The 27,273-nt window shown below is 47.5% G+C and overlaps 1 protein-coding gene across 4 annotated transcripts in view; it reads left to right on the plus strand.

The window, feature by feature from the left end:
• Positions 1-27,273, plus strand: part of FHAD1 (forkhead associated phosphopeptide binding domain 1) — a 160,118-nt gene that overhangs the window by 66,906 nt on the left and 65,939 nt on the right. For 3 of the 4 annotated variants that reach the window (XM_043486194.1, XM_043486195.1, XM_043486196.1), the window contains exons 7-14: positions 7,496-7,619; positions 11,869-11,999; positions 13,935-14,024; positions 15,060-15,164; positions 19,203-19,310; positions 23,292-23,375; positions 24,137-24,289; positions 26,069-26,264. In XM_043486194.1, coding sequence (XP_043342129.1) covers positions 7,496-7,619; positions 11,869-11,999; positions 13,935-14,024; positions 15,060-15,164; positions 19,203-19,310; positions 23,292-23,375; positions 24,137-24,289; positions 26,069-26,264 — 991 coding nt within the window. The remainder of the gene's footprint in view (positions 1-7,495; positions 7,620-11,868; positions 12,000-13,934; positions 14,025-15,059; positions 15,165-19,202; positions 19,311-23,291; positions 23,376-24,136; positions 24,290-26,068; positions 26,265-27,273) is intronic. The other variant, XM_043486197.1, reaches the window with a different exon arrangement.

The following is a 27,273-nucleotide window of genomic DNA, read 5'->3' on the forward strand; positions in this document are numbered from 1 at the left end:
TGAACAGTAGCCCACCAGGTCCTCTGTCCATGAGATTTCCCAGGCAAGAATACTGGGGTGGGTTGCCGTTTCCTTCTCCAGGGGCATCTTCCCAACCCAGGGATCGAAACTGCAGCTCCTGCCTTGGCAGGCGGATTCTTTACCACTGAGTCACCAGGAAAGCCCCACACTCTTAATACTATGTATAAAATAGATGACTCATGAGAACCTACTGTATTGCACAGGGAACCCTACTCAATGCTCTGTGGTGAGATAAATGGGAAGGAAGTCGAAAAAAGAAGGGATATATTTATATATGTAACTGATTCACTTTTTTTTAGCTGATTCCCTGGACAGCAGAAACTAACACAACATTCTAAAGCAGCTATACTTTAATGACAGTTAATTAAAACAAGAAAAACCAGGCAGGGCTCGAAGACAAGGGGTCAGAGCCTTAGAGTGGTAACTCAGGGCTGGCTCTCAGGTGGAGCCCCAGGGAGCACCAAGGATATCCACCCGGATTGTTGGAAACGGGCGGTCAGCACAGATGGTGGGGAAGAGCACAGATCCAGGGAGGAGAGATGTGGCAGGTTCCTAGCCTGCTAAACACAATATTATTAATACCTTTGATTAAGTGCCTTCTTCAGTCGTGTCTGACTCTGTGCAACCCTATGGACTGTAGCCTGCCAGGCTCCTCTGTCCATGGGATTCTTCAGGCAAGGATACCGGAGTGGGTTGCCATGCCCTCCTCCAGGAGATCTTCCTGACCCAGGGATCGAACCCTGGTCTCTTACATCTCCTGCCTTGGCAGGCAGGTTCTTCATCACTAGCACCACCTGGGAAGCCCCTAACTACACAATTCTACAGATGAGGCGACTGAGGCAGGCTTGGAGATACCTAGGAGCTTGTTACAGCTTGCACAGCAAATGAGAGGGGGCTGTGTGGCTTGAGCTCCCCTCTGCCACTTTGCATTTCCACCCAGCTCTATGGCTTTAGTGACCACCTCTCGTGCTCACCTGGCCCCATCCAGAAAGGACTAGAGATGGGGAGAAGGAACCTCCCAGTGTTCCAAACGCCAAGGCCCTTGTCAAACCCTGAAGACAACTGCTGCTTCATTTATGGAGAATTTCACCCAAAACTCTCCACGCAGGATGCCTGGACTTACGGTCAAGTTCCTTTCTTTTGAAACTAGACCCAGAAAAAAAAAATTTTTTTTAAGTAATGACTTTAAAATCAGCCATTGATCTTGTACATAAATTATATCTCAACATATGTGAAAGTAGCTCAGTTGTGTCTGACTCTTTGCAACCCCACGGACTATATAGCCCGTGGAACTCTCCAGGCCAGAATACTGGAGTGAGTAGCCATTCTCTTCTTCGGGGGATCTGCCCAACCCAGGAATCAAACTGGGGTCTCCTGCATTGCAGATGGATTCTTTACCAGCTGAGCCACCAGGGAAGCCCATATCTCAACATAGTTGATAAAAGAAAGGAATTGGCCACTGATGAATTTTGGCCTCAGTGCATAAATCTGCTTAAAACCATAGCCACGTCTGGGGCCTCGGTTCCCTGATTCTTTGTTTACTGCCTTCCCCTTCTGTAACAGATTCTAGGTGCACAGTTTCAGTCCTAGAAACGGTGCCCTAGAAAGGACTCGGGTTGTATGGGGAACCTAGGAGATTCTATCAGGAGACTGTCAGCTCCATGAAGGCAAAGGTTGGTCCTAGTAACCTTCCAGAACTCTGATGGGTCTGTGTCTGTTTGTTCTTTATCCATCCATCTGTTCATTCAAATCAGTATTTGCTGGGGCCAACCCTGTGTCATGCTGTCTTCCAGGTTCTGTGAATTCACCACAAATAAGGAAGACATGATCCCTCCCCCTGTTTTGTTCTAGTGAGGGGGACAGAATAAACCAGGAAACAGGATATATGTTCTAGTATTTCAATGAAGCGGTGACTCTTTTGAACCTACTTTTGAAAAAAACACTGGAAGCGGCAAGTCCTGTAGGAACCCCTACTGCAAACAGCTGCCTTGACGTGTAACTGACTCCCTGAGGAGCATCTTCTCTTGAGCTGAACCCAGTTTTGCTGAAATATCCTTTTCAGTTATCCTCCCATTTCAGAGCTTTCCTGAGCTAATGTCACAGGTACATGGACAAGGCTGAATTATTCTCATATATCTTTTTTTTCTTCAGTTGAAACATATTTGACACATAGTATTATAGAATTGCCACATATCTTTGAATATCAGCCAGTCACAATTTGAGTATTATTTAAAGTGGCTGATGATATCTGGGGAAAAAAAATTTTTTTTTTAACAAAGGAATTGTCTAGAAATAATTACACTGATTCATCATCCTGTTACCTCCTCCACCTCTGGAGCTTTCCTTATAACTGAAGGAGAATATTTTGTAACAAGACATCTATGAACCAGAGGCTGCCCTGGTTTGAACTCAAATCGAGTTCCATCCACTCATGTTTTAGCTTCTTCAATATTCTACTGCCTGCAGAACATTCAGCCAGAAGCAGAAGCCGCATGGCTGGTTGATTTATTGTTCTGATTACTGTATGCATTCTCCTTGGTCCCTGAAAGCATGTACATAATGACTTGCTCTCAAAGATCTTCCATCACCTAGAAATATCGCTAGAACATTCTTACCTGCATGTGTTCTTATACGCCTGTGCTAATTAGAAACCAAATTAGTATCTTGAAACAGTCACTCCTCCTAGCACTATTAATTTTCTTATGATTCTGGGCCCATTTTATTACATAGCATAACAGACATTAAACATCTTGGAATTTATGCCAATTACAGACAACATGGATATTTGTTTTGGTAGTAAAAGTAACAAAGAGGTTTGAAACACTCTTTTTTTTTTTTGGCTCAGCTGGGTCTTTGTTGTGCATGCAGGCTTTCTCTAGTTGTGGTGCACAGGCTCTTAGGTCCTCGACCAGGGATCAAACCCACATCCCCTACATTGGAACTTGAACTCTCAACCACTGGACCACCAGGGAGGTCCCTTGAAGACTCTTTTGAGTTTTTCAGCAATCCAAAATCCTAAAACTCTGACACTTAGAATGAAATATTTTAAATCTGTCAAAAACACTGGAGTCTTTAGAGGGGAACGTATGTTTTCCCTTCTGGAAGTTTGCCTCTGTGTGTTCTTCCTTATGCAAATGAACCCATTAAGCTGAGAAGAGCTAGAAACAGTTTGCTTAAGTGTTCCAAGTACCTTTTATGGGAAAGTTGTATTCCACCACCACCACCACCCACCCTCTTTCATCTCTTCAGTAAGAGATGAAAGAATTTTTTTCACTCAAAGTCTAAAGCACAAAAATGCAAAAGTATAGCCTTGGGGAGGCTGGTGGGCAGAGTGGCCTGTGTCCCCCACCACCACCACCCATAGAAAGTGGTCATGTATAGATGTGAGACTTGGACCATAAAGAAAGTGAGCACTGAAGAATTGATGCTTTAGAAACGTGGTTTGGAGAAGACTCTTGAACACTTGGAGAAGTCCCTTGGACAGCAAGGAGAGCCAACCAGTCAATCCTAAAGGAAATCAACCCTGAATATTCATTGGAAGGACTGATGCTGAAGCTGAAGCTGTAGTACTCTGGCCACCTGATGCAAAGAGCCAACTCATTGAAAAAGATGCAAGGAAAGATTGAAGGCAGGAGGAGAAAGGGGCAACAGAGGATGGAATGGTTAGATAGCGTCACTGACTTGATGGGCATGAATTTGAGCAAACTCCGGGAGATGGTGGAGGACAGAAGAGTCTGGCATGCTGCAGTCCATGGGATTGCAAAGAGTTGGACACGACTGAGCAACTGAACTACAATAGCCTTGGAGAGATTGGACGCCAGAGTGGCCTGTGCCCCCGCCCCACCCACCTTCTAGCATAGACCTGTCTCAATAATGTCTCAGATGCCCCAGGGGGAAAGTATCTGTAACCCCCATAAATGTCATAGACTCTCAACTATGATGGTGCATGAAACGAGAAAGAAAACTTGTGAGACCTTGACACTTCCATTAATTCTGAGTAAGAATGACAAGATTTTCAGGCACAGAAACCAGGACCAAAGGCTGTGAGCGCCATCTGGTGGCAAGGTCACCACACCGTTGCCCAAATACCTGGGAATGCCCGCCCCTGCCCCCCAATCTTTTTTTTTTTTTAAATGTGAAGCCTGCAGCCTGGTCTGACAGTAAACAAGGAAATTCTTGTATTTTATCTTCTTTTAAGATCATTTTTATTTACGATATTGTGTCTCAGTTTACTCTTATAGCAGTTATTTTTAATTTAATACATGTTTTTAAGTTTAAAAAGCAAGGGGCTTCTAAGAAAAATGCTAAGAAATTATAGTGGGACCAGGAAAGAGATATGGCAAAAATAGTGAAAGTGGTATTTGAATGACTGAAGTTTAAGAGCTCTCTTAGGGTGGGGTTGCCAGATAAAATAAGGACATCCAATTAAATTTGAATATTAGAATGTCTTTTTTAGCGTATGTTCCACATACTGCATGGGACACACACGAAAATGTTATCTGTCATCTTATTTTAAGTGGGCATCCTTTTTTTCTCCCCCAAATCTGGCAACCTTACCTTAGGAAAACAAAGAAATTATGTCCCGCTCCTTGTTGCTTCTATTTTGATCTATCAAAACAAGCTAGCCCTCATCCTGTCTAGGGACTATGTGGCATTTCTGCCACAATAAACATGTCCCTGTGGGAGAACTGAGTCCTGATGTCTGAAAAAATCAAAGTAGCAAAGGCCCACAGCGCACCCTGGGAGGGAAAAGGCCTGGCCACTCAGACCAAGTAGTCAGGAGTCAGATGAAGAGGGAGGGTGTTCTGGCCCACCTCCCTTCCCCAGCCTCTCACGTACCTGCTCTGCGAAGGCCGAGATGCGGCAGCTACTTTCCAGCCCTTACCAGGGCTGCTTTCCAAGGAGATCCTTCCAGGGCCCCTGTCCTGCGTGTGGATCCCCGGAGAGGGGCTGGCCCTCAAGTGGGTTCTGAGCCAGGGACTTCCAGAGTTCTCGCAGCAGCCAGCCCATGGTCATCCCACCCATGATTCCTGTATTTCCTCCTAATAATAACCACAGCAGTGTTAAAGTGAGCCTGAGCAAGACTTAAAATGCACACAAAAAGATTCCCAACTCCTTTCCCCAGAGACAGACAAGGGAAGCTGAGGCTAAAACATGCCATGGGTAGTCAGCTGAGAGGACCGTAACACCTCATCCCTCTATGCTGTGTGCCAGGCATGATCTGACTACTTGCACACATGACTAATTTGTTAAGATACTTCTAACAGGGATTTCCTGGTGGTCCAGTGGTTAAGACTTCAAGCTCCTGAAGCAGAGGGCATGGGTTTGATCCCTGGTTGGGGAACGAAAATCCGACATGCTGAAAAGCAGGGCCTAGGGAAAAACAATACTTCTAACAATCCTATCAGTCTGGGACTACCATCACCCCATGTACAGACTGAAGATAGAATATGGTGTATTCCTGTGTTCACACGGCCCTTAACAGGCAGAAACAGAACTTGCAGCCTACAGTCTGGCTCCCAAGTCCACGCTGTCCTTTACAGCCTCCAGCTTTTCATGCTGCTTCCTAGGGCCACCTGGAAAGGTGGAAATGGGCCACTAGAGGCTGGGTTTGAATCCTGCTCCACCTCTGACCAGCCCCGTGATACTGAGCAGGGGACTTTACCTCTCCAAGCCTCCGTCTGCTCCCTTGCAAGTGGGAAGACTGATGGGAACAGCAACCTTCAGCAATGCTATGAGGAGTATCCATGTAGCATGTGCAAATGAGTTTTGTAAACTCTGGAGTGTTGTAAGCTATTTGCTGTTCTCATTAAAGGAACTTCATTGTATAACTTGTTCCCATCTTTTGGGGGCTTCCCAGGTGGTGCAGTGGTAGAGAGTCTGCCTGCTAATGCACGGGACACAGGAGACATGAGTTTGATCCCTGAGTTGGGAAGAACCCCTGGAATAGGAAATGGCAACCCACTCCAGTGTTCTTTCCTGGGAAATCCAGTGGACAGAGGAGCCCGGTGGGCTACAGTCCCTGGGGTTAAGAAGAGTCGGATGTGACTGAGCATGCCCAACACCCTCCTGTCTCTTGAATTTTGCTCTGCATACAGTCAGTGCTGGATGATTCGGCACCAACTGCTGGCCTGTTTATGGCTAAAAGTCCACAGATGGTGATCTCGGAGAGGCAACAGTGAGCGGTGGCTTGAAGCGAGATCTTAGTTCCCTGCCCAGGAACTGAACCTGGGTAGCCGAGATAAAAACCAGGACTCCTAGCAACTGGGCCATCAACAGCTAGAGGCTAGAAGCAAATCTTCCCTGGCTCTTGCTCCCATTGAAAAATGCATTTCTTGTGGAGGCAAAAACTATTAAAAAAAAAAAAACAGGTACAAAGTTTATTGTTACGGACACAGCACCACAACTGGAAGAGCACACAGAGAAACAGTTTGTTTAGTTAAGACAGAGATGCACACCTGGAGAGGAGGCGTGGGCATCCCTTCAGTGAGGGATGCCCAGGACAGAGGTGGTTACATCATGTATATAGGGCAATTCTTTCGAGTCTTTGTTGTTGTTGTTCAGTGGCTCAGTCTTGTGGAGCTTGTTCAAACTCAGGTCCATCGAGTCAGTGATGCCATCCAACGTCTCATCCTCTATCGTCCCCTTCTCCTCCTGCCGTCAATCTTTCCCAGTATCAGGGTCTTCTCTAGTGAATCAGCTCTTCGCATTAGGTGGCCACCCATCCGGTGGGTCTTTGTTTTACCTTTGCCAACTATCTAGTTTCTTTTTCCACACCAGACCTACCCTAGGATCCTCCCCAACATGTGTGCACAGCTTTTTCCCAAGATAGATTCCAGCCCAGCAGCCAGTGAGGGATGGGGCTTGACATCACATATTATGGGATGGTGACCCCTCCTTTGTTATCCCCAAGGAGCCTTTCTGCACATGTGCAGTGACTCCCTTGCCCCAAGGATGGGAAATATGTGACCTCTTGTTCTTGTACTCAAACAAGGTTTTGCCCCTGTCTGTCCCTGACACAACTGATGTGCCCACAGGAGACAAAGTCCAGCCATTTACCCTGTTCCTGTCATTATTTCCATCTCAAAGTGCAAACAGGAGGCTGGTTGTAAATGACTAACCTGGAGCCCACCTACCTCCTGTCTTGGGAAATGTAAACAGAAGGCTGGTTGTAAGTATCCAGCCTGAAGCCCATCTGCCTCCTGCCTCAGTCACAGGAAGGGATCCAGAGCAGGGGCACCTGAGCCCCTGGGTGACCACAAAGGTAAGTTTGTGTCTTGATGATGTAGGACACGGTGGTCACTGAAGGAATAGGCACCCTCCCATCTCTCCCACTAGTTATAACTGAAAAGCTTGGTTTCCCCAACAGCCCGACCCAAGATCAACCTGACTCTTTTTGTCCAGCCTTGGAGAAGTACCGCATGTCCTGCAAAGCCGGCTGGCCCCCCTCTGACTGTGTTGCCTCTTCCCACAGATCAGTGCCCTGCAGCAAGGCTACAGCCAGGTGCTGTGCCAAACCCTGTCTGAGAGGAACTTGGAAATCACGTCCCTGAAGAACCAGGGTGAGAACTTAAGGAGGGATAACGCCATCACATCAGGTGAGGTCCTTCTGGATTTGCTCCTGAGAACTGCCTCTCTCCCCCTGCAGACATCACCAATCTATCACTGCACTTGCCTCTCTCCCCCTGCAGACATCACCAATCTACCACAGCACCTGTGCCCATGACCTGGGTGCAGCCTCAGGGATCTCAGCACCCACCTGGCCACCAGTGTCAGTGAGTTAGATTTCTCCCTCAGTGAAGATTTCTTGCCATCCTCTTCCTAGGGCAGGGCCTGATAAATACTGGAGAGAATGTTGTATCTTGACCAGGCTTCCCGGGTGGCTGGCTCAGTGGTAAAGAATCCATCTGCCAGTACAGGAGATGTAGGAGACCCAGGTTCAGTCTCTTTTCTGGGAAGGTCCTCTGGAGAAGGAAATAGCAACTGCTCAAGTATTTTTGCCTGGACAATTCCATGGGCAGAGGAGCCTGGCAGGCTACAGTCCATGGGGGTCACAAAGAATTGGACACGACCAAGCAACTGAGCACACACACATGTATATTTTGTCTCCGAGGTCTCCTGAGCACCGGCCCCACCAGGGAGAACATAGAACAGTGTGACTTGGATGGCTCCACAAGCCAGCCTGCTTAAGGGCAAACTAGAACATGGACAAAATGGGGTCACCACTTTGGGTACCCATCATCTCACCGATTTTCACCCAAGTGCACTTGGGCCCAAGTGAAACATTTTCTAATTGACCAACAGAGGTGGTTCCCTGATAAGGGGCTTGGATGGGGGGAGGGGCAGCCCTCGCATAGCTGTGACTGAGCCTGGACTCCCTGGATTCCTTCATTCCTTCAGCATGCTGACTGAGCACCTACTAGGGTGCTCAGGTTCTTGACGTCTTGTCACAGAGAGAATTCAGTGAGAGACAAAGTGATAGGTAAGAAGTGGATTTGTTTAGAGAGAAACACACTCCACAGGCAGAGAGTATGGGCCATCTCAGAAGGTGAGCGGCCCTGAAATATGAGGTGGTTGATTTTTATGGGCCAGGTAATTTCATAGGCTGATGAATGGGAGGATTATTCCAAGTATTTCAGGGAAGGGGCAGTGATTTCCAGAAATTGGGCCACTGCCCACTTTTTGACCTTCTATGACTGACCTCAGAACTGTGCTGGTGCTGGTGGGTGTGTTGTTGTTGTCAGTCACCAAGTTGTATCCGACTCTTCAAAACCCTGTGGACTGCAGCACGCCAGGCTTCCCTGTCCTTCACCATCTCCTGGAGTTTGCCCAAGTTCATGTCCATCGAATCAGTGATACCATCCAACCACCTCATCCTCTGTGGCTGGTGGGTGTGTCACTTAGCTATTGCATTGCAATGAGCATATAATGAGGCTCCAAGTCCACTGGAAGTCGGATCTTCCGCCAGCTTGGACCTAGTTGGTTCTAACCGGCTTATGTCACATCCTCAAGGGCTCCGTCATTCTTTTAGAGATTGTGCTGTTCCCCGTTCCCTCCTGTTTCAGATGGGCAACGACAAACCAAGAGAAAGTGAGGCTGTGCGGGGTGAACATAGGACTGAGGCTGGATGGGGTCAAGGGGTCTGGGTTTTATTCTAAGGGTGATGGGAAATCAGTGGGGTTTTTAATGCAGAAAATGACCTGAAGAGGACCACTCACAGAAGGAGGGAAGGGAGAGGAGCAGGTGACAGGGAGGAGGTAATGAGCCTGGGAGTGGCATGTCACTCCCAAAGTCCCCGGCATGTAGCAGGAAACATGCCCACAGCTGTAAAAGCCAAGCACATTATCGAGTCACGTATGAATCACTCTCCATATATGAATTTGTGCTTTTCCCCGGCCTCACTGTGCAACTTGCCACTCTCACTTCCACCCCCTCCCAGCCCCAGGTCCCTGCTTATGCTCCTCCCTAACTTGGAATGTCCTTAGATATTTGCTGAGCACCTCCTCCAGGTTTGATATGGTCTGGGAACCAGGAATGTAAGGATGAACTCACTGGTCCTTGCCCTCTCTCCATATGTCTGCCAATCAAACCTCATGCAAGCATCAAAGTCTGTCCTGGATCCCACTTTCTCCAGTCAGGGAGTCAGACAGACCTGGGTTGGGACAACGCTTGGGATGAGCTGAACTCACACCAAGTGTGGAAGCCCCAGAGGGATTTTCAGGTAACTTAACTGTGTCCTATGGGCAAAGCACATTTTTAAAATGAAATTCTGGATCATTTCATCTTTTATTTCATATTCGTTGTTGTTGTTTAGTCACTAAGTCATGTCCCACTGTTTGTGATCCCATGGACTGCAGCACGCCATGCCTCACTGTCTCCTAGAGATTGCCCAAGTTCATGTCCATTGAGTCAGTGATGCCATCCAACCATCTTATCCTCTGCTGCCCCCTTCTTTTGCCTTTAATCTTTCCCAGCATTAGGGTCTTTTCCAATGAGTTGGCTGTTCACGTAAGGCGGCCAAGTTCAGTTTAGTTCAGTTCAGTCGCTCACGTGTGTCCGACTCTTTGAAACCCCATGGACTGCAGCACACCAGGCCTCCCTGGCCAAGTATTGTATAAATATTTTTGGTCGTGCCTCATGGCATGCAAGATCTTAGTTCCCTGACCAGGGATGAAGTCTCTGCTTCCTGCATTGGAAGCATGGAGCCTTAACCAGTGGACCGCCAGGGAATTCCTCATATACCTGCTTGACTGACACCTAGCAATAAAATTAGGCCTAATGTTCTTCCAGGAAAGAACTGTATGAGATAATCCAGTACCACTGTATTTAGGCACCTTTCTTCCCACTTTGGGCTTCCCTGGTGGCTCAGCTGGTAAAGAATCCACCTGCAATGCGGGAGACCTGGGTTCGATCCCTGGGTTGAGAAGATCCCCTGGAGAAGAGAACGGCTACACACTCCAGTATTCTGGCCTGGAGAATTCCATGAACTATACAGTCCATGGGGTCACAAAGAATCGGACACGACTGAGCAACTTTCACTTTCACTTCCCACTTTTCTTCAAAGTGATAATTCAATAACGGAGTAGTTATCTATTGCTATATAGCAAGTTATCCCAAAATGTAACAGATAAAACAACAGCTGATATTTATTATCTCACCCAGTTTCTGCAGTACAGGAATTTGGGATGGGGAGGTGTGTAACTTAATTCTCTTGAATTGCAGTCAAGATGTCAGCCGGGGCATCAGTCATGATATCGAAAGCCTTACTGGAAGCAGGAGGAACCCCTTTCAGAGTCTCTGCCCATGTGGCTGTTGGCTGGAGGCCTCAGCCTCTCATCACACATACTTCTCCCAAGGGCTGCTTGAGTGTCTTTACAACACGGGGGGTGGCTTCCCCCAGAGTGAGTGATGCGAGAGAGCAAAGAGGAAGCCGCAGCGTCTTTTATGACCCAACCTGGGAGGTCACATTGCATCATTTCCACAGCATCACGTGGGTTACCCATGTCAGCCCTATTCAGGGTGGGAGGGGCCACACAAGGGCATGAATTCCAGGAGGCAGGGATCATGGGGGCCATGTTGGAAACTGGCTATTGTGAAAAATAGTGAGTGCCATGTAGGGAGATGACAGAGGATGACATGGTTGGTTGGCATCACCGACTCAATGGACATGAGTTTGAGCAATCTTCAGGAGATGGTGGAGGTCAGAGAAGCCTGGCATGCTGCAGTCCATGGGGTCGCAAAGAGTCAAGACACGATTTGGCGACTGAACAACAACAACAAATACAAGTTAGTCACTTTATGTTCTTAGGACAGACCATCTCACTTGACCCTTATAATAACTCTGTGCAGGACATGCAGTGGGAGATGAAATAACTTGTCTAAGACCACCAAGCTAATAAGGGGTAAGGACAGGGCCAAACTCATGTAAGTGTGAAGCTAGCCGCCCCACAAGAGTGTCCAGCAGTCCACTCTGCTGCAAGTCCACCTCCTGGGCTCTGGAGAAGAATTCCTGGACTTCACCTGTGCTGGGCCTTTGTTCCCCAAGCCCTGGGCATGGCCTCTCCTCTTGGCGCTGCCCAGCCTTGCCCACCAGGGGCCCCCAAAGGCTTCTTCTCCCACTGGTGCTCGCTGACTGTCCCTCATTCTCCCTGAAGCCTCAAACCACGTTCCATGGTCTCTGGTCTCATTCCCGTTCTTGATCTGGGATTCTTGGCAACAACCTCTGCAGTTCTAGGAATGCTGGCCCTGGGCTTGGAGGTTCTTGTCCGAAACTTGGCTAACAGTCGTGGTGATGCCAGGAATCCTTCCTGCCCTTTTCACCTGTGAGTTTTTGTTTTTGTTTTGCAGAGATGGTGTCATCTTTGCAAAAGGACATGTTAGCAAAGGATGAGCAAGTTCAACAACTAAAACAGGAGGTGAATCAACTAAAAAGTGAGAACAAAGAAAAGGATCACCAGCTCGAAGCCCTCAGCTCCAGAGTGAGTGTCGGGTCATCACAAAGTGTAGCTTCAAAAAGCAGACACAGTACAGTCACGTGTCTGCAGTGAAGTCAACTTCTCTGCAGCTTTTAAAGTACAGTATATGGCTCAGAATAAGCATGATATATATATACAAATGCAGCAAACATTTTCTAATCCCTATGATAAATAAACCCCAGGAACAAACACACTTATTAGCATATGTTGCTACTGCACAGCTTAATGTAAAACAGAGTAAAATCTCTCTGTGAGCAGGGACAACCCACAGGGCTCCATCACAGTCTTAGCACCAGTGGTTCTCATAATTGCCTTCAAATCAGAACATTTGAAGATCCAGATGCAAACACACAAACTCTCATTTCTTCCCTAGACTTGGTAGGCGAGTGAAGAGTTTTTTAAATGGAACTTTATTTGCAAATCTTGCCTTCCATGCCAACTTTAGAATCCTGACTCTATAGGATAAGATTTCTCAGTATTTGTATGGCGCATCTGTTTCTGCCAGTCAAGGTAAAACCTCATAGCTTTCATCTCAGGTCGTAACTCAGAGATTCCCAGCAGCTATCCAGTGGGTTAGCCAAGGCTGCACAGGTGTGGGGTGGAAACATCCTGAGGTTCCAAGGAAAAGGCACAATACGTAGTACCTGGTGCTTAGTACTATATCGAATATGGAACTGGCAAAAGGCATGAGCTTTGGGGTCAGAAAGACCTGGGTCCAAATCCCAGAGCTTTCTCTTACTGTAACTTATTTGGCCTTTATTTCCCCATCTGTGAAATGAGAATGACAAAATCATCTTCCAAGACATGGGAGCCTGGTTTTAGCAGTGCTCCTCTGCCTCTGCCTCAGTCAGCTGCCTGGCCAATGCCTCTGTCTTTGTTTCTGCCAAGCAGAGTGCCCTCCTAGGCATGTGCACTCGCTGTTTTAGGTGAGAGGACTGCGTGTGTGTGTGTGTGTGTGTGAGTGTGTGTGTTGGGGATGGGGAGGGGTTGCAGAGCTGGTGCTTAGTAGAAGGGGTATGCAGAGACAGCCCCTGCTTGGTTCTTCCACCTCCCACAGTGCATTTGTTTGATTATGTCCCCATTTCCCCTTCCTTATTGACATTGGAGTGCGGTCACTTTTCCTCTGGGTTCTTCCAGTCTTATTTCTGTATATTACCTAGAAATCAATCAGTCAGTTATTTTACAGTGGATTTACACTATGCATATTTTTAAAAATCATAAACACAATGACTTCCCCATGCTAATAAATCAGTGCTCTTATCATTGGTCTTAAAAGCCACACACTTTCTCCTGGATGTACATGGTGTTATAAAGTGATCTCCTGTTATAAACCACACTTGTTTTTTTTTCTCCACTGTTACTGACAGTTCTGTGGAGAACATCCTTGAAGCTACAGATTCCCTGATTTCTCTAATCATTGTCCTTAGGGTACATGTCTAAAGTGGGAATTTCTGGGTCAAAAGAAGGCACATCCATCCTTATGCTCTTAATGTCTGTTGCCAAAGTGCCCTCAGAAAAGGCAGCTCTGTTTACCCCTTTGTGACCAACAGGGCAGCTGTGTCTTTGAGATGGAACCTGCACAAAAGCAGTAAGATCGACCCAAACTCACTGCCCCCCGCTCACCACTCTCGATGGTTACTAGGTGAAAACAGCTCAATTCCTCCACCCTAAGCACCCAGACTTTGCAAGTCTGGACTCTCCCTGTGGTGCAGTTTGCTGACTTTTGAAGGGCAGTTTAGACTCTTTATTTGTCAGAACTCATAAGAGGGCTGAACCAGGAACAACCACAGGATCCCAGTGCTTCTGTCATACAGACGGTCTGGCCTCTCAGAATGCAGGGTATGATTGAGTTAAACAACAGAAGACAATCTTGGGCACACACATAGAGACTTAGGGCCCCCAGTCAAGCCCACATGACCTTGTTATTTTTCTCCCTAGTGCTCAGTGCTGAAAGAAGAGTTAAAGAAGGAAGATGCCCAGAAGGAGAACGTGGAAGCCCAAGAGAAAGAATTAAAACTCTACAAAACCGTGTGTTGAAACTCCTCACCCCTGGGTGTCCACAGAAAGCCTAGACTTTAACCTTCAGGGCTTTGGAGGGGTTCCTTGGCCCCTTAGCTAGTACAAACTCTGGGGCTTTATGGGTGTCTGTTTGTTAATGTAATTAACAAAATTCTTTGATTTGCTTGCCTCAAAGAGATGGGTAGAAAACCTTGGAAAACATATTCTCCTAGTATTTTGTGGACAGTTGGCTCTAGGCCCCTCATCAGGTTTCCCCTGGAGCTGGGCTAGAGTTTGCCTGGAGACCGGGACAGAAGGTGGCCAGGTGGCCACTAGATGCTGCTAGAAATTCACCATGGTTCCTACCACTGAACTTGTGATACCCAAGTTTTCATGATCTGCTGTCACAAGTTTTATCACAGCCATGGGCACTGTTATTGACATGAAATGCCTCCTTAAGTATCATTACTTAAATATTGATGCATTCAATTTTACATCAGTTCATAAAAACAAAATAAAAAGCAGACATATCATTGGCTTTGTATGGAAGGTGAATATAAAAATTAGTACAATGAAAAGATGAGCACTAAATGTGAATGTTCACCCTCTGCGCCAGTCGAATCCTCAAGAACATCACCAAGCATATATTTTCCATCTGTCGAGGCCATTTTCTCCTCTCAGGGGCACTGCTATTCTCTGCTATGTCTCAAATGGGAACAAAAAGAAAAAGCTCATTGTTCTTTTCTTCCAAGCGTTGCCCATGGTGTCTTCCAAATAACCCCTATTTAGACTGAACTCAAAATACATCCCAAGGAAAGAGAATCTGAGTGAATGTGTCCCTTGTACTGTTTAATCCAGAATCCATGCTGATCTCCAAAAAAAACTCAAATTTTCCCTCACCCTGCACTTTCAATGCATCTGTTGAAAGAAACCCTACTTTGCTTTAAAGATGTAGAAGCATCTCCCAAGGGAAAGAATTAAACTGATCTTAGACTAGGTTCCACCTTAACGAACTGGGTGAGGTGAGTTCCGAAGTTGACTTTGCTGTTGTTGAAACTTTCTCAGCAAATCCACGACATGGAGAAAGAAGTGAGAAAACTCAGGGAGGAGCTGAAGAGGAGCAGTACAGAGCAGAGCCTGATCTCCAAGACGCTTCGGGAAAAGAGCAAGGTATGGCAGGGATGGGTCGCCATGGCAACCGCTCCGGGCTGGGTCTGCCAGACTCCAAAGTTCCCGTGTGTAACCACGACCCACTGCCTTCAATCATGAAATTACCCAGGAAAGAATTGATCCATTAACTCAAGTTTGTCAATGATGTTGTTCCAACTTAAATACTCTTATTGATTTGTGTGTGTGTGTGTGTCTTTGTGTTCCATCAGTCATTGGGAACTTTTTTTTTTTTCCTAAATCTCATCATGATTGTAGATTTGTGTTTCTTCTTTTAATATTGACAAGTTTTGCTTTATATATTGTGAAGTTGTGTTACTATGTGCATATAAATTTAGAATTTGAATACTTCCAGTGGAACAAGACTTTTGATCATCATAAAATGTCCCTTTTCATCTCTAGTAGGGTTTTCCCCTTAACATCTTCTTTGTCATTTAGCACCATCACTGGCTTGCTGTTGGTTAGAGTTTCCATAGCATATGTTTTTCATATTTTCTCTGTTAATTTTTAAAATTTTATTTATTTATTTATTTTTGGCTGTGCTGGGTCTTCATTACTGCACACAGGCTTTCTCTAGATTTGGTGAGCAGGGATTACCGGCTTCTCATTTCAGTGGCTTCTTGTTGTAGAGCATGGGCTTTGGGGTGCAAGGGCTCAGTAGTTGTGGCTCATGGGCTTAGTTGCCCCGTGGCATGTGGAATCTCCCGGGACCAGGGATCAAACCCGTGTCCTCTGCTTTGGCAGATGGGTTCTTAACCACTGGACCACCAGGGAAGTCCTCTCTGTCAATTTTTAAATTTTAGATGTATAGCTTCCAAATAGCGTATCATTTTTACAAAATCCAGTTTGACAGTCTTTTAGTCCATTTATGTTATATAATTACTGATACATTGGGATTTAAATCTACTCTTGCTCAGGGCCAGTTGTTCTATCTTTACTATATTGCTTTTTCTCTCCTTTCTTGCCTCCTTTTGAGTTGATGGTTTTCTATCATTCCACCTTCCCCTTCTATTAGCTTGGAAACATTTCACTTTTTACTATCCTTTTAATAATAGTAAGGCAATAGCATTTTATCCTTGCCTCGCAATGATCTCACATTAATTAAGTTTTTCACTCTTCTATTGCTCTCTTAGTGGTCATCCTAAAGATTACAATGTGCATTCTTTCCTAATTAATTTATTTCTTTGGCTGTGCTGGGTTTTAGTTGTGGATCGTCATTGTAGCATGTTTGATCTTCAGTTGCAGCATGCAAACTCTTCAGTTGTGGCATGTGGAATCTAGTTCCCTGACCAGGAATTGAACCCAGTCCCCTGGCATTAGGAGCACAGAGTCTTAGCCACTGGACCACCACAGAAGTGCTTACAATGTGCATTCTTAACTTACCAAGATGTAGTATTAGTTGATAATTATGCCCTTCTCCTTGACAATGCAGTGAATTTAGAACACCCTGACTTCACTTAACCCCTCCAGATTTGTAAGTCATTGTTGCCATTTTCTAAACTCCTCTCTATAGTTATTAATAAAATGCCCAAAAATATGATTGGTGTTTTTATATAGTCAGTATCATATGCACACGTTACTCTTACTGTTGCTTGTCTTTTCTGCATCTCTGATCATCCATCTGCATTCATTTTTCTTGTCTCTGAAGAATACCCTTTAGTGTTTTCCTTCACTGTAGCTCTGTTGATGACAGTCTCAGATGTGTGTGTGTGTCTATCTTGAAGTGTATATTTAACCTTCATTCTTAAAGCACATTTGATTGCCTATTGAATTCTACAATGGCAGTTCTTTTCTTTCAGCACATTAGAAATAGCATTAGGCATGTCACTGCTGTCTTTTGGCTCCTGCTATTTCTATTTAGAAGCCATCTGTAAGCCTTATTATTGCACCTTTGCAAAACCTGTCTTTTTCTCTGGCTGCTTTTAAGATTTTCTCTTCCCTGGATTTCCAGCAGTTTTATTATGATTTATCTAGATGCAGATTCATTTTTAGTTGCCTTGTTCAGAGCTCATCGGGGCTTCTTGAATCCCTGGCTTGGTGTTTTGCGCTAGTTCTGGCACTCAGGCTGTATTGCACACAGGCAGTGGGGCGCTACCAGGGCTTCTGAACAGGGAACCAATATGTGACATTCGCAGCTAATAATGGTGAAAATGATAGCTGCAGTTTCTCATGGACTGGGCATTACCACCAAACATTTCATCTCTTTTCCCTCTTCACAACAGCGCCATGATCTAGAGCTCATCCTCCCCGTTTTACAGATGAGAAAGTCAAGACCCCTTGTTAACTAGCAGTGTAACTAGCCCAGTCGCATAGTTTTGGCTGACTCCAGCCACCGTTGTGTAGCCAACAGCCACGTGCTGCTGTTTACACTGATATTAATCAAAATTAAATACACTTTGAAATTCCTTTCCTCGGTCACACCAGCCCCTGCTTCGAGCGCTGGATCACCAGATGCGGTTCGTGGCTGCCGTATTAGATGATACAGGTTCAGAGTATCTGTGTCATTGTAGGAAGGTCTGTAGGTCGGAGCTGCCCTACAGCCAGCTAACCCTCAAGTACCGCTAAGGTTGTTCTGCAAGGCGCTGAACTAGAGGCGAGGAGGCCAGTTGGCACAGCCCAGGATGTCACGTGAGAGGGATGGGAGAACAGGCGTGGAGAGCACCGGGTGTGACGGAGGGAGCAGGGCGGCGCCTGAAGTTGCCTGAGGCTCAGGAGTGGGAATGGGGGGCTATTCGTGGAGAACACAGGTAAGGGCAGAGTCCAGGGTTGGACTTGGCTTCTGCGGTGTATGAAAATGCTGCTGAAATACAAGTCAGAACATGTTTAGACCTGGGAGAAAACTAAGGCCCAGAGAGGTGGCTTTCCAAGGTAACAGAGCTGGGTAGTCGCTTTACCTCTACACCACTCTACTCAGAGCAAAGCTCCAAAGAGTTCTTCTGGGTCTTTCATTACATCCCTGTGATCCCCCTTGTCAGATCCCTAATCAACATGGCCCATGGGATTTGTTTCAGCACAAAGTCTTTCCATTTATTTACAAGAGTTTGCCTGGTTTCTTGCTGATGCCAGAGCGGCTCAGCAGGTGTATCCCTGAAATGATGAGGTGTGTCCCTGAAATGAGCAGCTGCAAAGCCTACACTGGCCAGCAGAGGGTAGCATCAAGCGCTCCCAATTACCTCAACTTGCCCCATTACCCAAGCAAGGGAGGATTAGACAAGCAAGCTTCTGCACTTCAAACGCCTTCTTTTGCAGGCTACAATTCTTAATAGACATTACTTAGCAAGCCTCTAGAGAGCTTTCCACCTGTGGGTGTGCTCAAAGTGGTAATGACAAATAGTTATGATGATAAACCCAATAATAACACTGACCAAGGACCCATCATGGGGTCTTAGAAGGAGGCTGCATAGCAGACATCCCCATTCACCTTTTAAAAAATATATTTATTTATTTGGTTGCACGGATCTTAATTGTTGCCGTGGGATCTCCTATCTTCATTGTGGCATGTGCGATCTAGTTCCCTGACCAGGGATCAAACCTGGGTGCCCTCCATTGAGAGCGAGGAGACTCAGCCACTGGACCACCAGGAAATTCCACACCCACCTTTTATAGGTCACATCAATATTTACCACACCCACAGACCTGTAAGCCCTATTCCAAATATTCTGAATCCCCACAGTAACTCTATGCCGCAGTACAGGTACCATCATCCCCATTTGACAGATGAGAACACTGAGTCACGGAACAGTGAAATCACTTTCCCAGGGTCACACATCTTGCTAGGGTCCAAGCTGGGACTGGAGTCTGTGGTAGGACACAGTTGAGCCCAGGGTGCAGAGCTCAGCCCCTCCCCTTAAGAGGTATCTCCCTGTGAGTTTATCTCCACACTGTGTATGCCCATGACCCCTGCCACAGGGGGCCGCAGCTGTCCCTACCCCTTGAGGATTCCCCCACTGCCATTAGCACCGCCCCTCCCCCCAGAAGAGTTCCCCCAGAGGGCATGATGATCACATTAGCAGCAAGCCCATGCTTTCATCATCCTTTCAGGTTGAAGAGAAACTTCAGGAGGATTCCAGAAGGAAATTGCTTCAGCTGCAAGAAATGGGGAACAGAGAAAACCTCATTAAAGCCAATTTGGAAAGGGCAGTAGGTCAGGTAGGCGTGCTGCCAAGCCCCTTCACGGCCCACCACTCTCCATGGAGCCCTGCGCTCAAGCGGCCGGTGGGGATGAGTGAGGAGGAAGACAGCCTGGTTTAATTTCACCCACTTATCCCCAGGGGCAGGGCTCTGTGTGGCTCCTAAGTCCCAGTGGATGTCACTATAAAGGCTTTTCCTGCTGGGAAGCTGCCCACACTGGTGTTTGCCATCACCTGAGACCCTGACCAAGCAGCCAGTCCCAGGTCAAGGCCCACCCCGGTAAACCAGCGGTGTGGGTCCCTCTTGGGGAGGGTTTGAGCCTCTCAGCCCTCAGTGGTGTTTCTAGTACTTTCTTCTTCACATTTTTTTGTCTTGATATTTATAGCAATCTTTCTTCCTCTGGGCCTCCAAACAGACGCTCTAGTCAGTATCCACAGGGGAATGCCACTTTTCTGTTTTTGTTTGGTTTGGTTTGGTTTGGTTTAGTTTGGTTTGGTTTGGTGAAGCCACATGACTTGCAGGATCTTAGTTCCCCAGCCAGTGAACAAACCCGTGCCCCCTACAGTGGAAGCGCAGACTCTTAACCCCTGAACCACTAGGGAAGTCCCGCCACTTTTCTTAATGAAGTAGTAATAATATGCAGGTCAAGAAGCAATAGTTAGACCTGGACATGGAACAACAGACTGGTTCCAAATCGGGAAAGGAGTACATCAAGGCCGTATATTGTCACCCTGCTTATTTAACTTATATGCAGAGTACGTCATGAGAAATGCTGGGCTGGAGGAAGCACATGCGGGAATCAAGATTGCTGGGAGAAATGTCAATAACCTCAGATATGCAGATGACACCACCCTTATGGCAGAAATCAAAGAACTAAAGAGCCTCTTGATGAAAGTGAAAGAGGAAAGTGAAAAAGTTGGCTTAAAACTCAACATTAAGAAAACAAAGATCATGGCATCAGGTCCCATCACTTCATGCCAGATAGATGGGGAAACAATGGAAAAAGTGACAGACTTTATTTTGGGGGGCTCCAAAATCACTGTGGATGGGGACTGTAGCCACGAAATTAAAAGATGCTTGCTCCTTGGAAGAAAAGCTATGACCAACCTAGACAGCATATTAAAAAGCAGAGACATTACTTTGCCAACAAAGGTCTATCTTGTCAAAGTTGTGGTTTTTCCAGTAGTCACGTATGGATGTGAGAATTGGACTATAAAGAAAGCTGAGCGCCAAAGAATTGATGCTTTTGAACTGTGGTGTTGGAGAAGACTCTTGAGAGTCCCTTGGACTGCAAGGGGATCCAACCAGCCCATCCAAAAGGAAATCAGTCCTGAATATTCATTGGAAGGACTGATGCAGAAGCTGAAGCTCTGATACTTGGCCACCTCATGCAAAGAACTGACTCATTTGAAAAGACCCTGATGCTGAGAAAGATTGAAGGCAGGAGGAGAAAGGGATGCCAGAGGATGAGATGGTTGGATGGCATCATTGACTGGATGGACATGAGTTTGAGTAAGCTCCGGGAGTTGGTGATGGACAGGAAAGCCTGTTGCAGTCCATGAGGTCGCAAAGAGCCGGACACGACTGAGCAACTGAACTGAACTGTATAATAGAATTAATAATAGAACCCAGATTATCACAGCTCATGTCAAATGGAGATGGGTGAGATGGGGAGCAGGCTCTGACTCAGCAGGCCTGGGGGTGCCATATCCCAGGGCTCTGACCCCAGATGGCCCAGCAGCCCGTCCTCTTACACGTGGTGCAGACATGATGGCCAGAACATGCAAACAAGGCCTCACAAAAAGCTAAGGGAGGGCAGACGAGATCCCAGGATGGGGCACTGCCCCTATGGAAGGTGGCCCACCCAAAGCAGCCCACCTTGGACCCCGCCACAAGGCACCCCTCTCCTGGCAAACACGGCTCCAGGAGGACAAGAACATTTTGCATGTATGAGTGTGTTTGTGCTTTTCTTTTTCTGGGAAGATGAGTCCTCCTTATCACTCATTGGATTCTCAGAAGGGTCTGTAAACTACCCAGAAAGGTTAAGAACCACGGTCCTTAAAGGAGCGCTCCAGCCCACCCGGCCCAGCTCCCGAAGCCCTTCCATGTGGTGGCGTCCAAGCCTGAACCAACAGTGTGACCGGGCTTCACCCTCCATGCTGACCTCCAGAGGCACCCACAGGGCAAATGATGATGATGGTGCCTCTTGGCAGGTTTTAAGGCCTCTTCAACAAACATCCACACCATCAGCCCCGGTGTCCTGTCTCCTGCAGGGTGCCGACCCCTTAGCGAGGGAGACAGCCCACCGCTCTGGGCTTCCCTTGATGCACCTGGGCTAGCCCTCCCCCTGCCAGCGCTCTGCACCCCCAGGACACACCCGCTTTGAGGGCATGATCTGTGCTGCTTGCCAAGAGCCTGGTCATGCCTCCAGCCAGAGCTCATTCGGGAAGACCCTCAGAGACACAGACTCAAGAGAGTAAGGATGAGGCCTGTCTGTGCAGCCCTGGCCTTCATGTCACCCCCTTGTCCACAGCCAGCTCCCTGCCTGAGGCCATGCCCTTCCCCAGGCGAGCGACTCCAGGACTGACTCCTGTTGTCCAGCAGGACCTGCCCCTCCGCGCAGAGCAGTCCCATAGGGTGCCTCTGGTGGTGATGGGCACCATCACCCGTGGGGCCCTGCCTACATAACCTCTTCCTCAGGCAAGTTAGGACCCTCCGCTTGGTCTTGAAACCAGCAGACGGCCCAGAATCCCTCAGATCACCCAGCTGGCTCCCGGCAAGCCGACTGCAGAGCTGTCTTTAGGAGAGTCATAATTCCTCTCCTTGGCTTTTCAGAACTTCCTGGTATACAGCAAACTCCTGTGTCTTGGGACCCGTTGACATTCACATTGATTCCCCAGCCGTTACGGTCCTTCAGGGCTCTATTTTAGAGTCTTTCATGACCACATTTTGCCCATGAGCCAAAAACCTAAGCCAAGGGCCGTCATGTTGGTCAACTTCCAGAGAGGGTTGGGCTTGTTTGCCTCTCATGAACCTGGTCTCTCATGAACCTGGGACACCTTGAACTTGTCATTCTAGAAGCCCTGATTCTAATGTAACTGTGCTCTTTCATCAACTGTAATCTGAAGACACCAGTACCAGGGAAGCAGTCAATAAAAGCTGGCTGAACTGAAGGCGAGGACTTTGAACACCTGCCAAGTCAGTTGTTTCTGTTACAAGCATTCAATGAACATTTATTGAGTGCCTGCTGGGCGCCCGGCTCCAGGGACCTGGAGGGGAATACAGCAGGCGTCATCTTCAGGACACGAGGCTTAAGGCGCAAAATGTCAGCGAACTGCTCCTCCTTCCCTCCCCGGGCACCCTGGCTAATTACACAGTTTACGCGGGCTGACAGCCTCAATATTTATCTCACAGCCTGGTGCCAGCGTACCAATTACGGAAGAACGCTCCCGGCCCCAGACTTCCCACTGGATAATTGGCAGTGAGTGGCTCTTCTGAGGGCCCAAGACGTATGTGAGCTGCCCATGCGCATCGGCTGGGTTAGGCGGGCATGCCTGAAAAGTCATTAACATCTACTGTCCCCCTCTCTTGTGTGGGCACTGCCCCTTCCGGTGAGAAGTGAAGGTGTTAATAACCCGTTTGCGTGCGCGCTTAGTCACTTGGTCGTGACCAACTCTTTGCAACCCCATGGAATGTAGCCTGCAGGCTTCTCCATCCATGCAATTTTTCAGGCAAGAATACTAGATTGGGTTGCCATTTCTTACTCCAAGGGATCTTCCCGACCCAGGAGTCGTACCCACATCTCTTGTGGCTCCTGCATTGGCAGGCAGATTCTTTACCACCAGGACCACCTGGGAAGCCCCAACCATAGTGACCATTAATGGTGTGCAGAGCCTTCTAACCAGTTTCTCCCAAACGCAGCAGTGGAAGTGCCTCTTCAAGCCTTGTGGCTGCAGCTGCACCACTCATTCCATCACCTTCCCTTTCTTTGTGCTGCAGCTGGAGCATTTCAGAAGTCAGGTCATCAAGGCCACCTACGGACGAGCGAAGCCATTCCAGGACAAGCCTGTCTCCGATCAGCAGGTTTGTCTCTCTTCCCCACTTTCTTCCTCGGGGACCTGGGACTCCAGACACTGGGAGCATATGTTTCTGTTTTTTTATTGGTGGCGCATATTTTTCACACTGTTGCTACACCATGAAGATTTGTTTTGATATTCTGGGATTTCCTGGCTTTTAGAGTAAAAGCCAGTTAAAGTGTTGAAGCCTTGAAGTGTTTCTGTGAAAATCAAATGGAACCACCCAGGCCTGTGTCTGGTCTCCAGGCCTGCTTGGTCCACCTCCGTTAGTCCCACGTGGAAAGAGCCTTGCCGTAGAGCAGGCGTCCTGGCTCGTCCCTCCTGAAGAGGGCAGCCAGCAGCAAGGATGTGCCTCTGGCTGTAAGGACTGAGTTGTTATTCTTCTGTTTGTCCCCTCCAACCCTGTGTCAGCACGCGAGTGAAAAATTCACACCATGGACTGCTCTCGGATAACCCAGCCTTCTCTTTCGGGCCCCACAGCATCAGGCTCAGCGTGATGAATCACTCCCAGAGTTCCAAAGAATCTAGAACACACGTGGGGCCACATGACAAGCCTTTGGCTCTTAAAAATCATCTCTGATCCTGGGAAACATGCCCCGGTGACAGAGCCGACATTCCCTCCAGAGCCATCACCCAAACGCCCCAGGACCTCCCTCCCCAACCCTGCAGAGGTGGGAGCTCAAGCCCATGCCCTCCCCCCACCCAGGGCCCCTCCCCCCAGAACCACCCTGCAATGTCAATCTTTTTTTTTTTTCTTTTTCCCATTAGTTAATAGAGAAGATCACCCAGGTCACTGAGGACAACATCAACTTTCAGCAGAAAAAGTGGACCCTGCAGAAGGAGACCCAGCTCGGCCTCTGCCAACAGGAAGAGGTCACAGACAGCGTTGAGAAACTGAAGAAGGCCTTAGACAGTTGCCAGGTGCCCTCCTCTGCTTCTCACCCGTGTCCCCCATGGCTCACGTTGTGCTCCTTGTTCAGAACATCGTCCGGCTCTGCTTTTCTGCTCACCTTCTCTCTTGCTGGAGAAATCTGTTTGAGGTAGAAAACAAAGGACCTCAAAATCTGCCTCCCAGGTGAACTTGGTGTGGCCAAGAAAAAGCTGCCCGACGCTCCCCTTTGGGAGGCCCCTGGACCTCAGGGGAAGAAATGTGGCTGTTTAGTCACTCAGTCGTGTTTGACTCTTTGCGACCCCATGGACTGCAGCACGCCAGACTTCCCTGTCCTTCACCGTCTCCTGGAGTTTGTTCAAACTCAAGTCTGTTAAGTCAGTGATGCCATCCAACCATCTCATCCTCTGTCGCCCCCTTCTTCTCTTGCCCTCAAAATAGCCCTGGGTTATTTCCAGAGAAACCAAGAAAACATCCTGCTCTTCATTTGCGTTTTTCTTTTTTGTCCCAGCAGTGGAAAGGCTGCTCTTACCCTAGTCGCCTTTGACTCTGGAGGAGACGAGACTGGTTTAGACCGACCACCACCCCCCACCTCCCAGCCCCCACCCGGGGAACCAGCTTTATCAGAGCAGGCAGCTGCTTCTGCTTTCTCTGGAAATAAGCAGCTGCTATTTGGGGAATCTGTGTGAATGTTGGCTTGTCAGCACTTTTTCAAGTCAGGAAATCGGACTTTCTGACCAGCTTGTGTGTTGATCTCAGCAGGAATTTTGTAGCCAAATTTGGTTCTCATTTCAGCCAAATCGTTCTTGGCAATTTGGCTTTGGAATTGCCTGTACCTAAACATGGGATCTCTTCCTTTTTCTGTTTTTTTTTTAATTTCTTTTTATTTATTTTGTATATTGGCTGCACCAGATATTATTTGCAGCATGTGGGACCTTCAATCTTCATTGCTGCATATGGGATTTTTTAGTTGTGGCACGTGGGATCTAGTTCCCTGGCCAGGGATCAAACCCGAACCCACTGTATTGGGAACACGGAGTCTTCACCACTGAACCACCAGAGAAGTCCCTTTTTTTGCTTTTTATTTTATATTGGGGTGTAGCCAATTATATCTTGGGCTTCCCTTGTGGCTCAGCTCGTAAAGAATCTGCCTGCAATGCGGGAGACCTGGGTTCGATCCCTGGGCTGGGATAATTCGCTGAGAAGGGAAAGGCTACCCACTCCAGTATTCTGGTCTGGAGAATTCCATGGACTGTATAGTCCATGGGGTCGCAAAGAGTCAGACACGACTGAGCAACTTTCACTTTCACAGCCGATTAACACACCATGTTGTGGTAGTTTCAGGTTAACGGCCAAGGGACTCAGCCATCCACATACATGCGTCCATTCTCCCCTGAACTCCGCTCCCATCCAGGCTGCCACATAACTTTGAGGGAGTTCCATGCGCTGTACAGTAGACACTTGTTGGTTATCCATTTTAAATATAGCAGTGTGTACATGTCCATCCCCAACTCCCTAACTATCCCTTCCCTCCATGAGGGGTTGCTGTCCCCCCAGCAACCATAAATTCATTCTCTTAGTCTGTAAACACAGGGTCCCTTTGACCATCAAAAGTCCCAATTAAAGTGCACACAAAATAAAAGCTGCCCCCTCGTCCCACCCACCCGCTAAAAGGCAACTAGAAGTGGGCCATCCCAGGGCACTTCCTGCTTCAAGAACACATCAAGAACACCACTCTCTGTGGGTCACGATGGTCGGGTGCTCTTTCTGGCAATGGTGTCCTGGCTCCTCACGACCTCCTCTCTTTCCAGGCTTGCATGAAGACATCGTGCTGTAGCAACGACCTGAGGAAGGAGGTCAGCTTCCTGCAGCGCCTGCAGGTGAGCCCACCTGTCTCGGGGCTCCAGAAGGTGTCACTGGACATCCTGCGCCTGTCGCTGTCCTGGCTGGAGGAAACAGAGCACCTCCTCCAAGACGTGGGCATCCAGTTCTCCAGCTCCAACAAAGGTAACGGCAGCCCTCTTCTCCTGTAGTTGCATGACTGAAATGTCACGACGAATCTGATCACTACGGGACATCTGTTGAGGGAGGCTTCTTGCTGGGTGTGCGGCCAAGCGTTCCCTTCTCCAGACTTAACTTCGCTTCACCACTTGAGAAGTGATGTTCCAGGAAAAGAGTATACACAAGTGAGACATGACTGCTGGAGAAAAATGAGATGTGACAGAGGCAATAGGAAGAAGCAAAATTATGCCAAATCTCTCTTAGAAGTTACCGCATATATATAAAAATATACTGTTTTCAGAGCAGTTTTGGTTTCACAGAAAAATTGAGAGGATGATATGGAGATTTCCGAGGTACCCTCCATCGCCATTCATGCACAGCCCCCCAGTTATCAACATCAGCACCAGAGAGGTACAGCTGTTGCAGCTGATGAACCTACATGGAAACATCATAATCACCCAAAGCCTATGGTTTACATTGGAAAGAAAAGTGCAAGTTGCTCAGTCATGTCTGACTCTTTGTGACCCCATGGACTATACAGTCCATGGAATTTTTCAGGCCAGCATACTGGAGTGGGTAGCCTTTCCCTTCTCCAGGGGATCTTCCCAACTCAGGGATTGAACCTAGGTCTCCCACATTCAGGGGGATTCTTTACCAGCTGAGCCACAAGGGAAACCCAAGAATACTGGAGTGGGTAGCCTATTCCTTCTCCAATGGATCTTCCCCACCCAGGAATCGAACCAGGGTCTCTGTGTTGCAGGTGAATTCTTTATTAACTGGGCTATCAGGGAAGCTATCAGGTTTACTTTGGGGTTCACTCTTTTTAATTTTAATTTTACTGGAGTGTAGTTGATCTGCAGTGTTTACTCTTGTTGTACATTCTATGGATTTGGGCTTGGACAAATGTGTGATAACATGTAGCTACCATTATAATATCATACGGAATAGTCTCATTGCCCTGAAAATCCTCTGTGCTTCCTCCCCGACCCCCAGTCTCTGGCAACCACAGATCTTT

The sequence above is a fragment of the Cervus canadensis genome, chromosome 13 (assembly GCF_019320065.1).
Source record: "Cervus canadensis isolate Bull #8, Minnesota chromosome 13, ASM1932006v1, whole genome shotgun sequence".
NCBI lineage: Eukaryota > Metazoa > Chordata > Mammalia > Artiodactyla > Cervidae > Cervus > Cervus canadensis.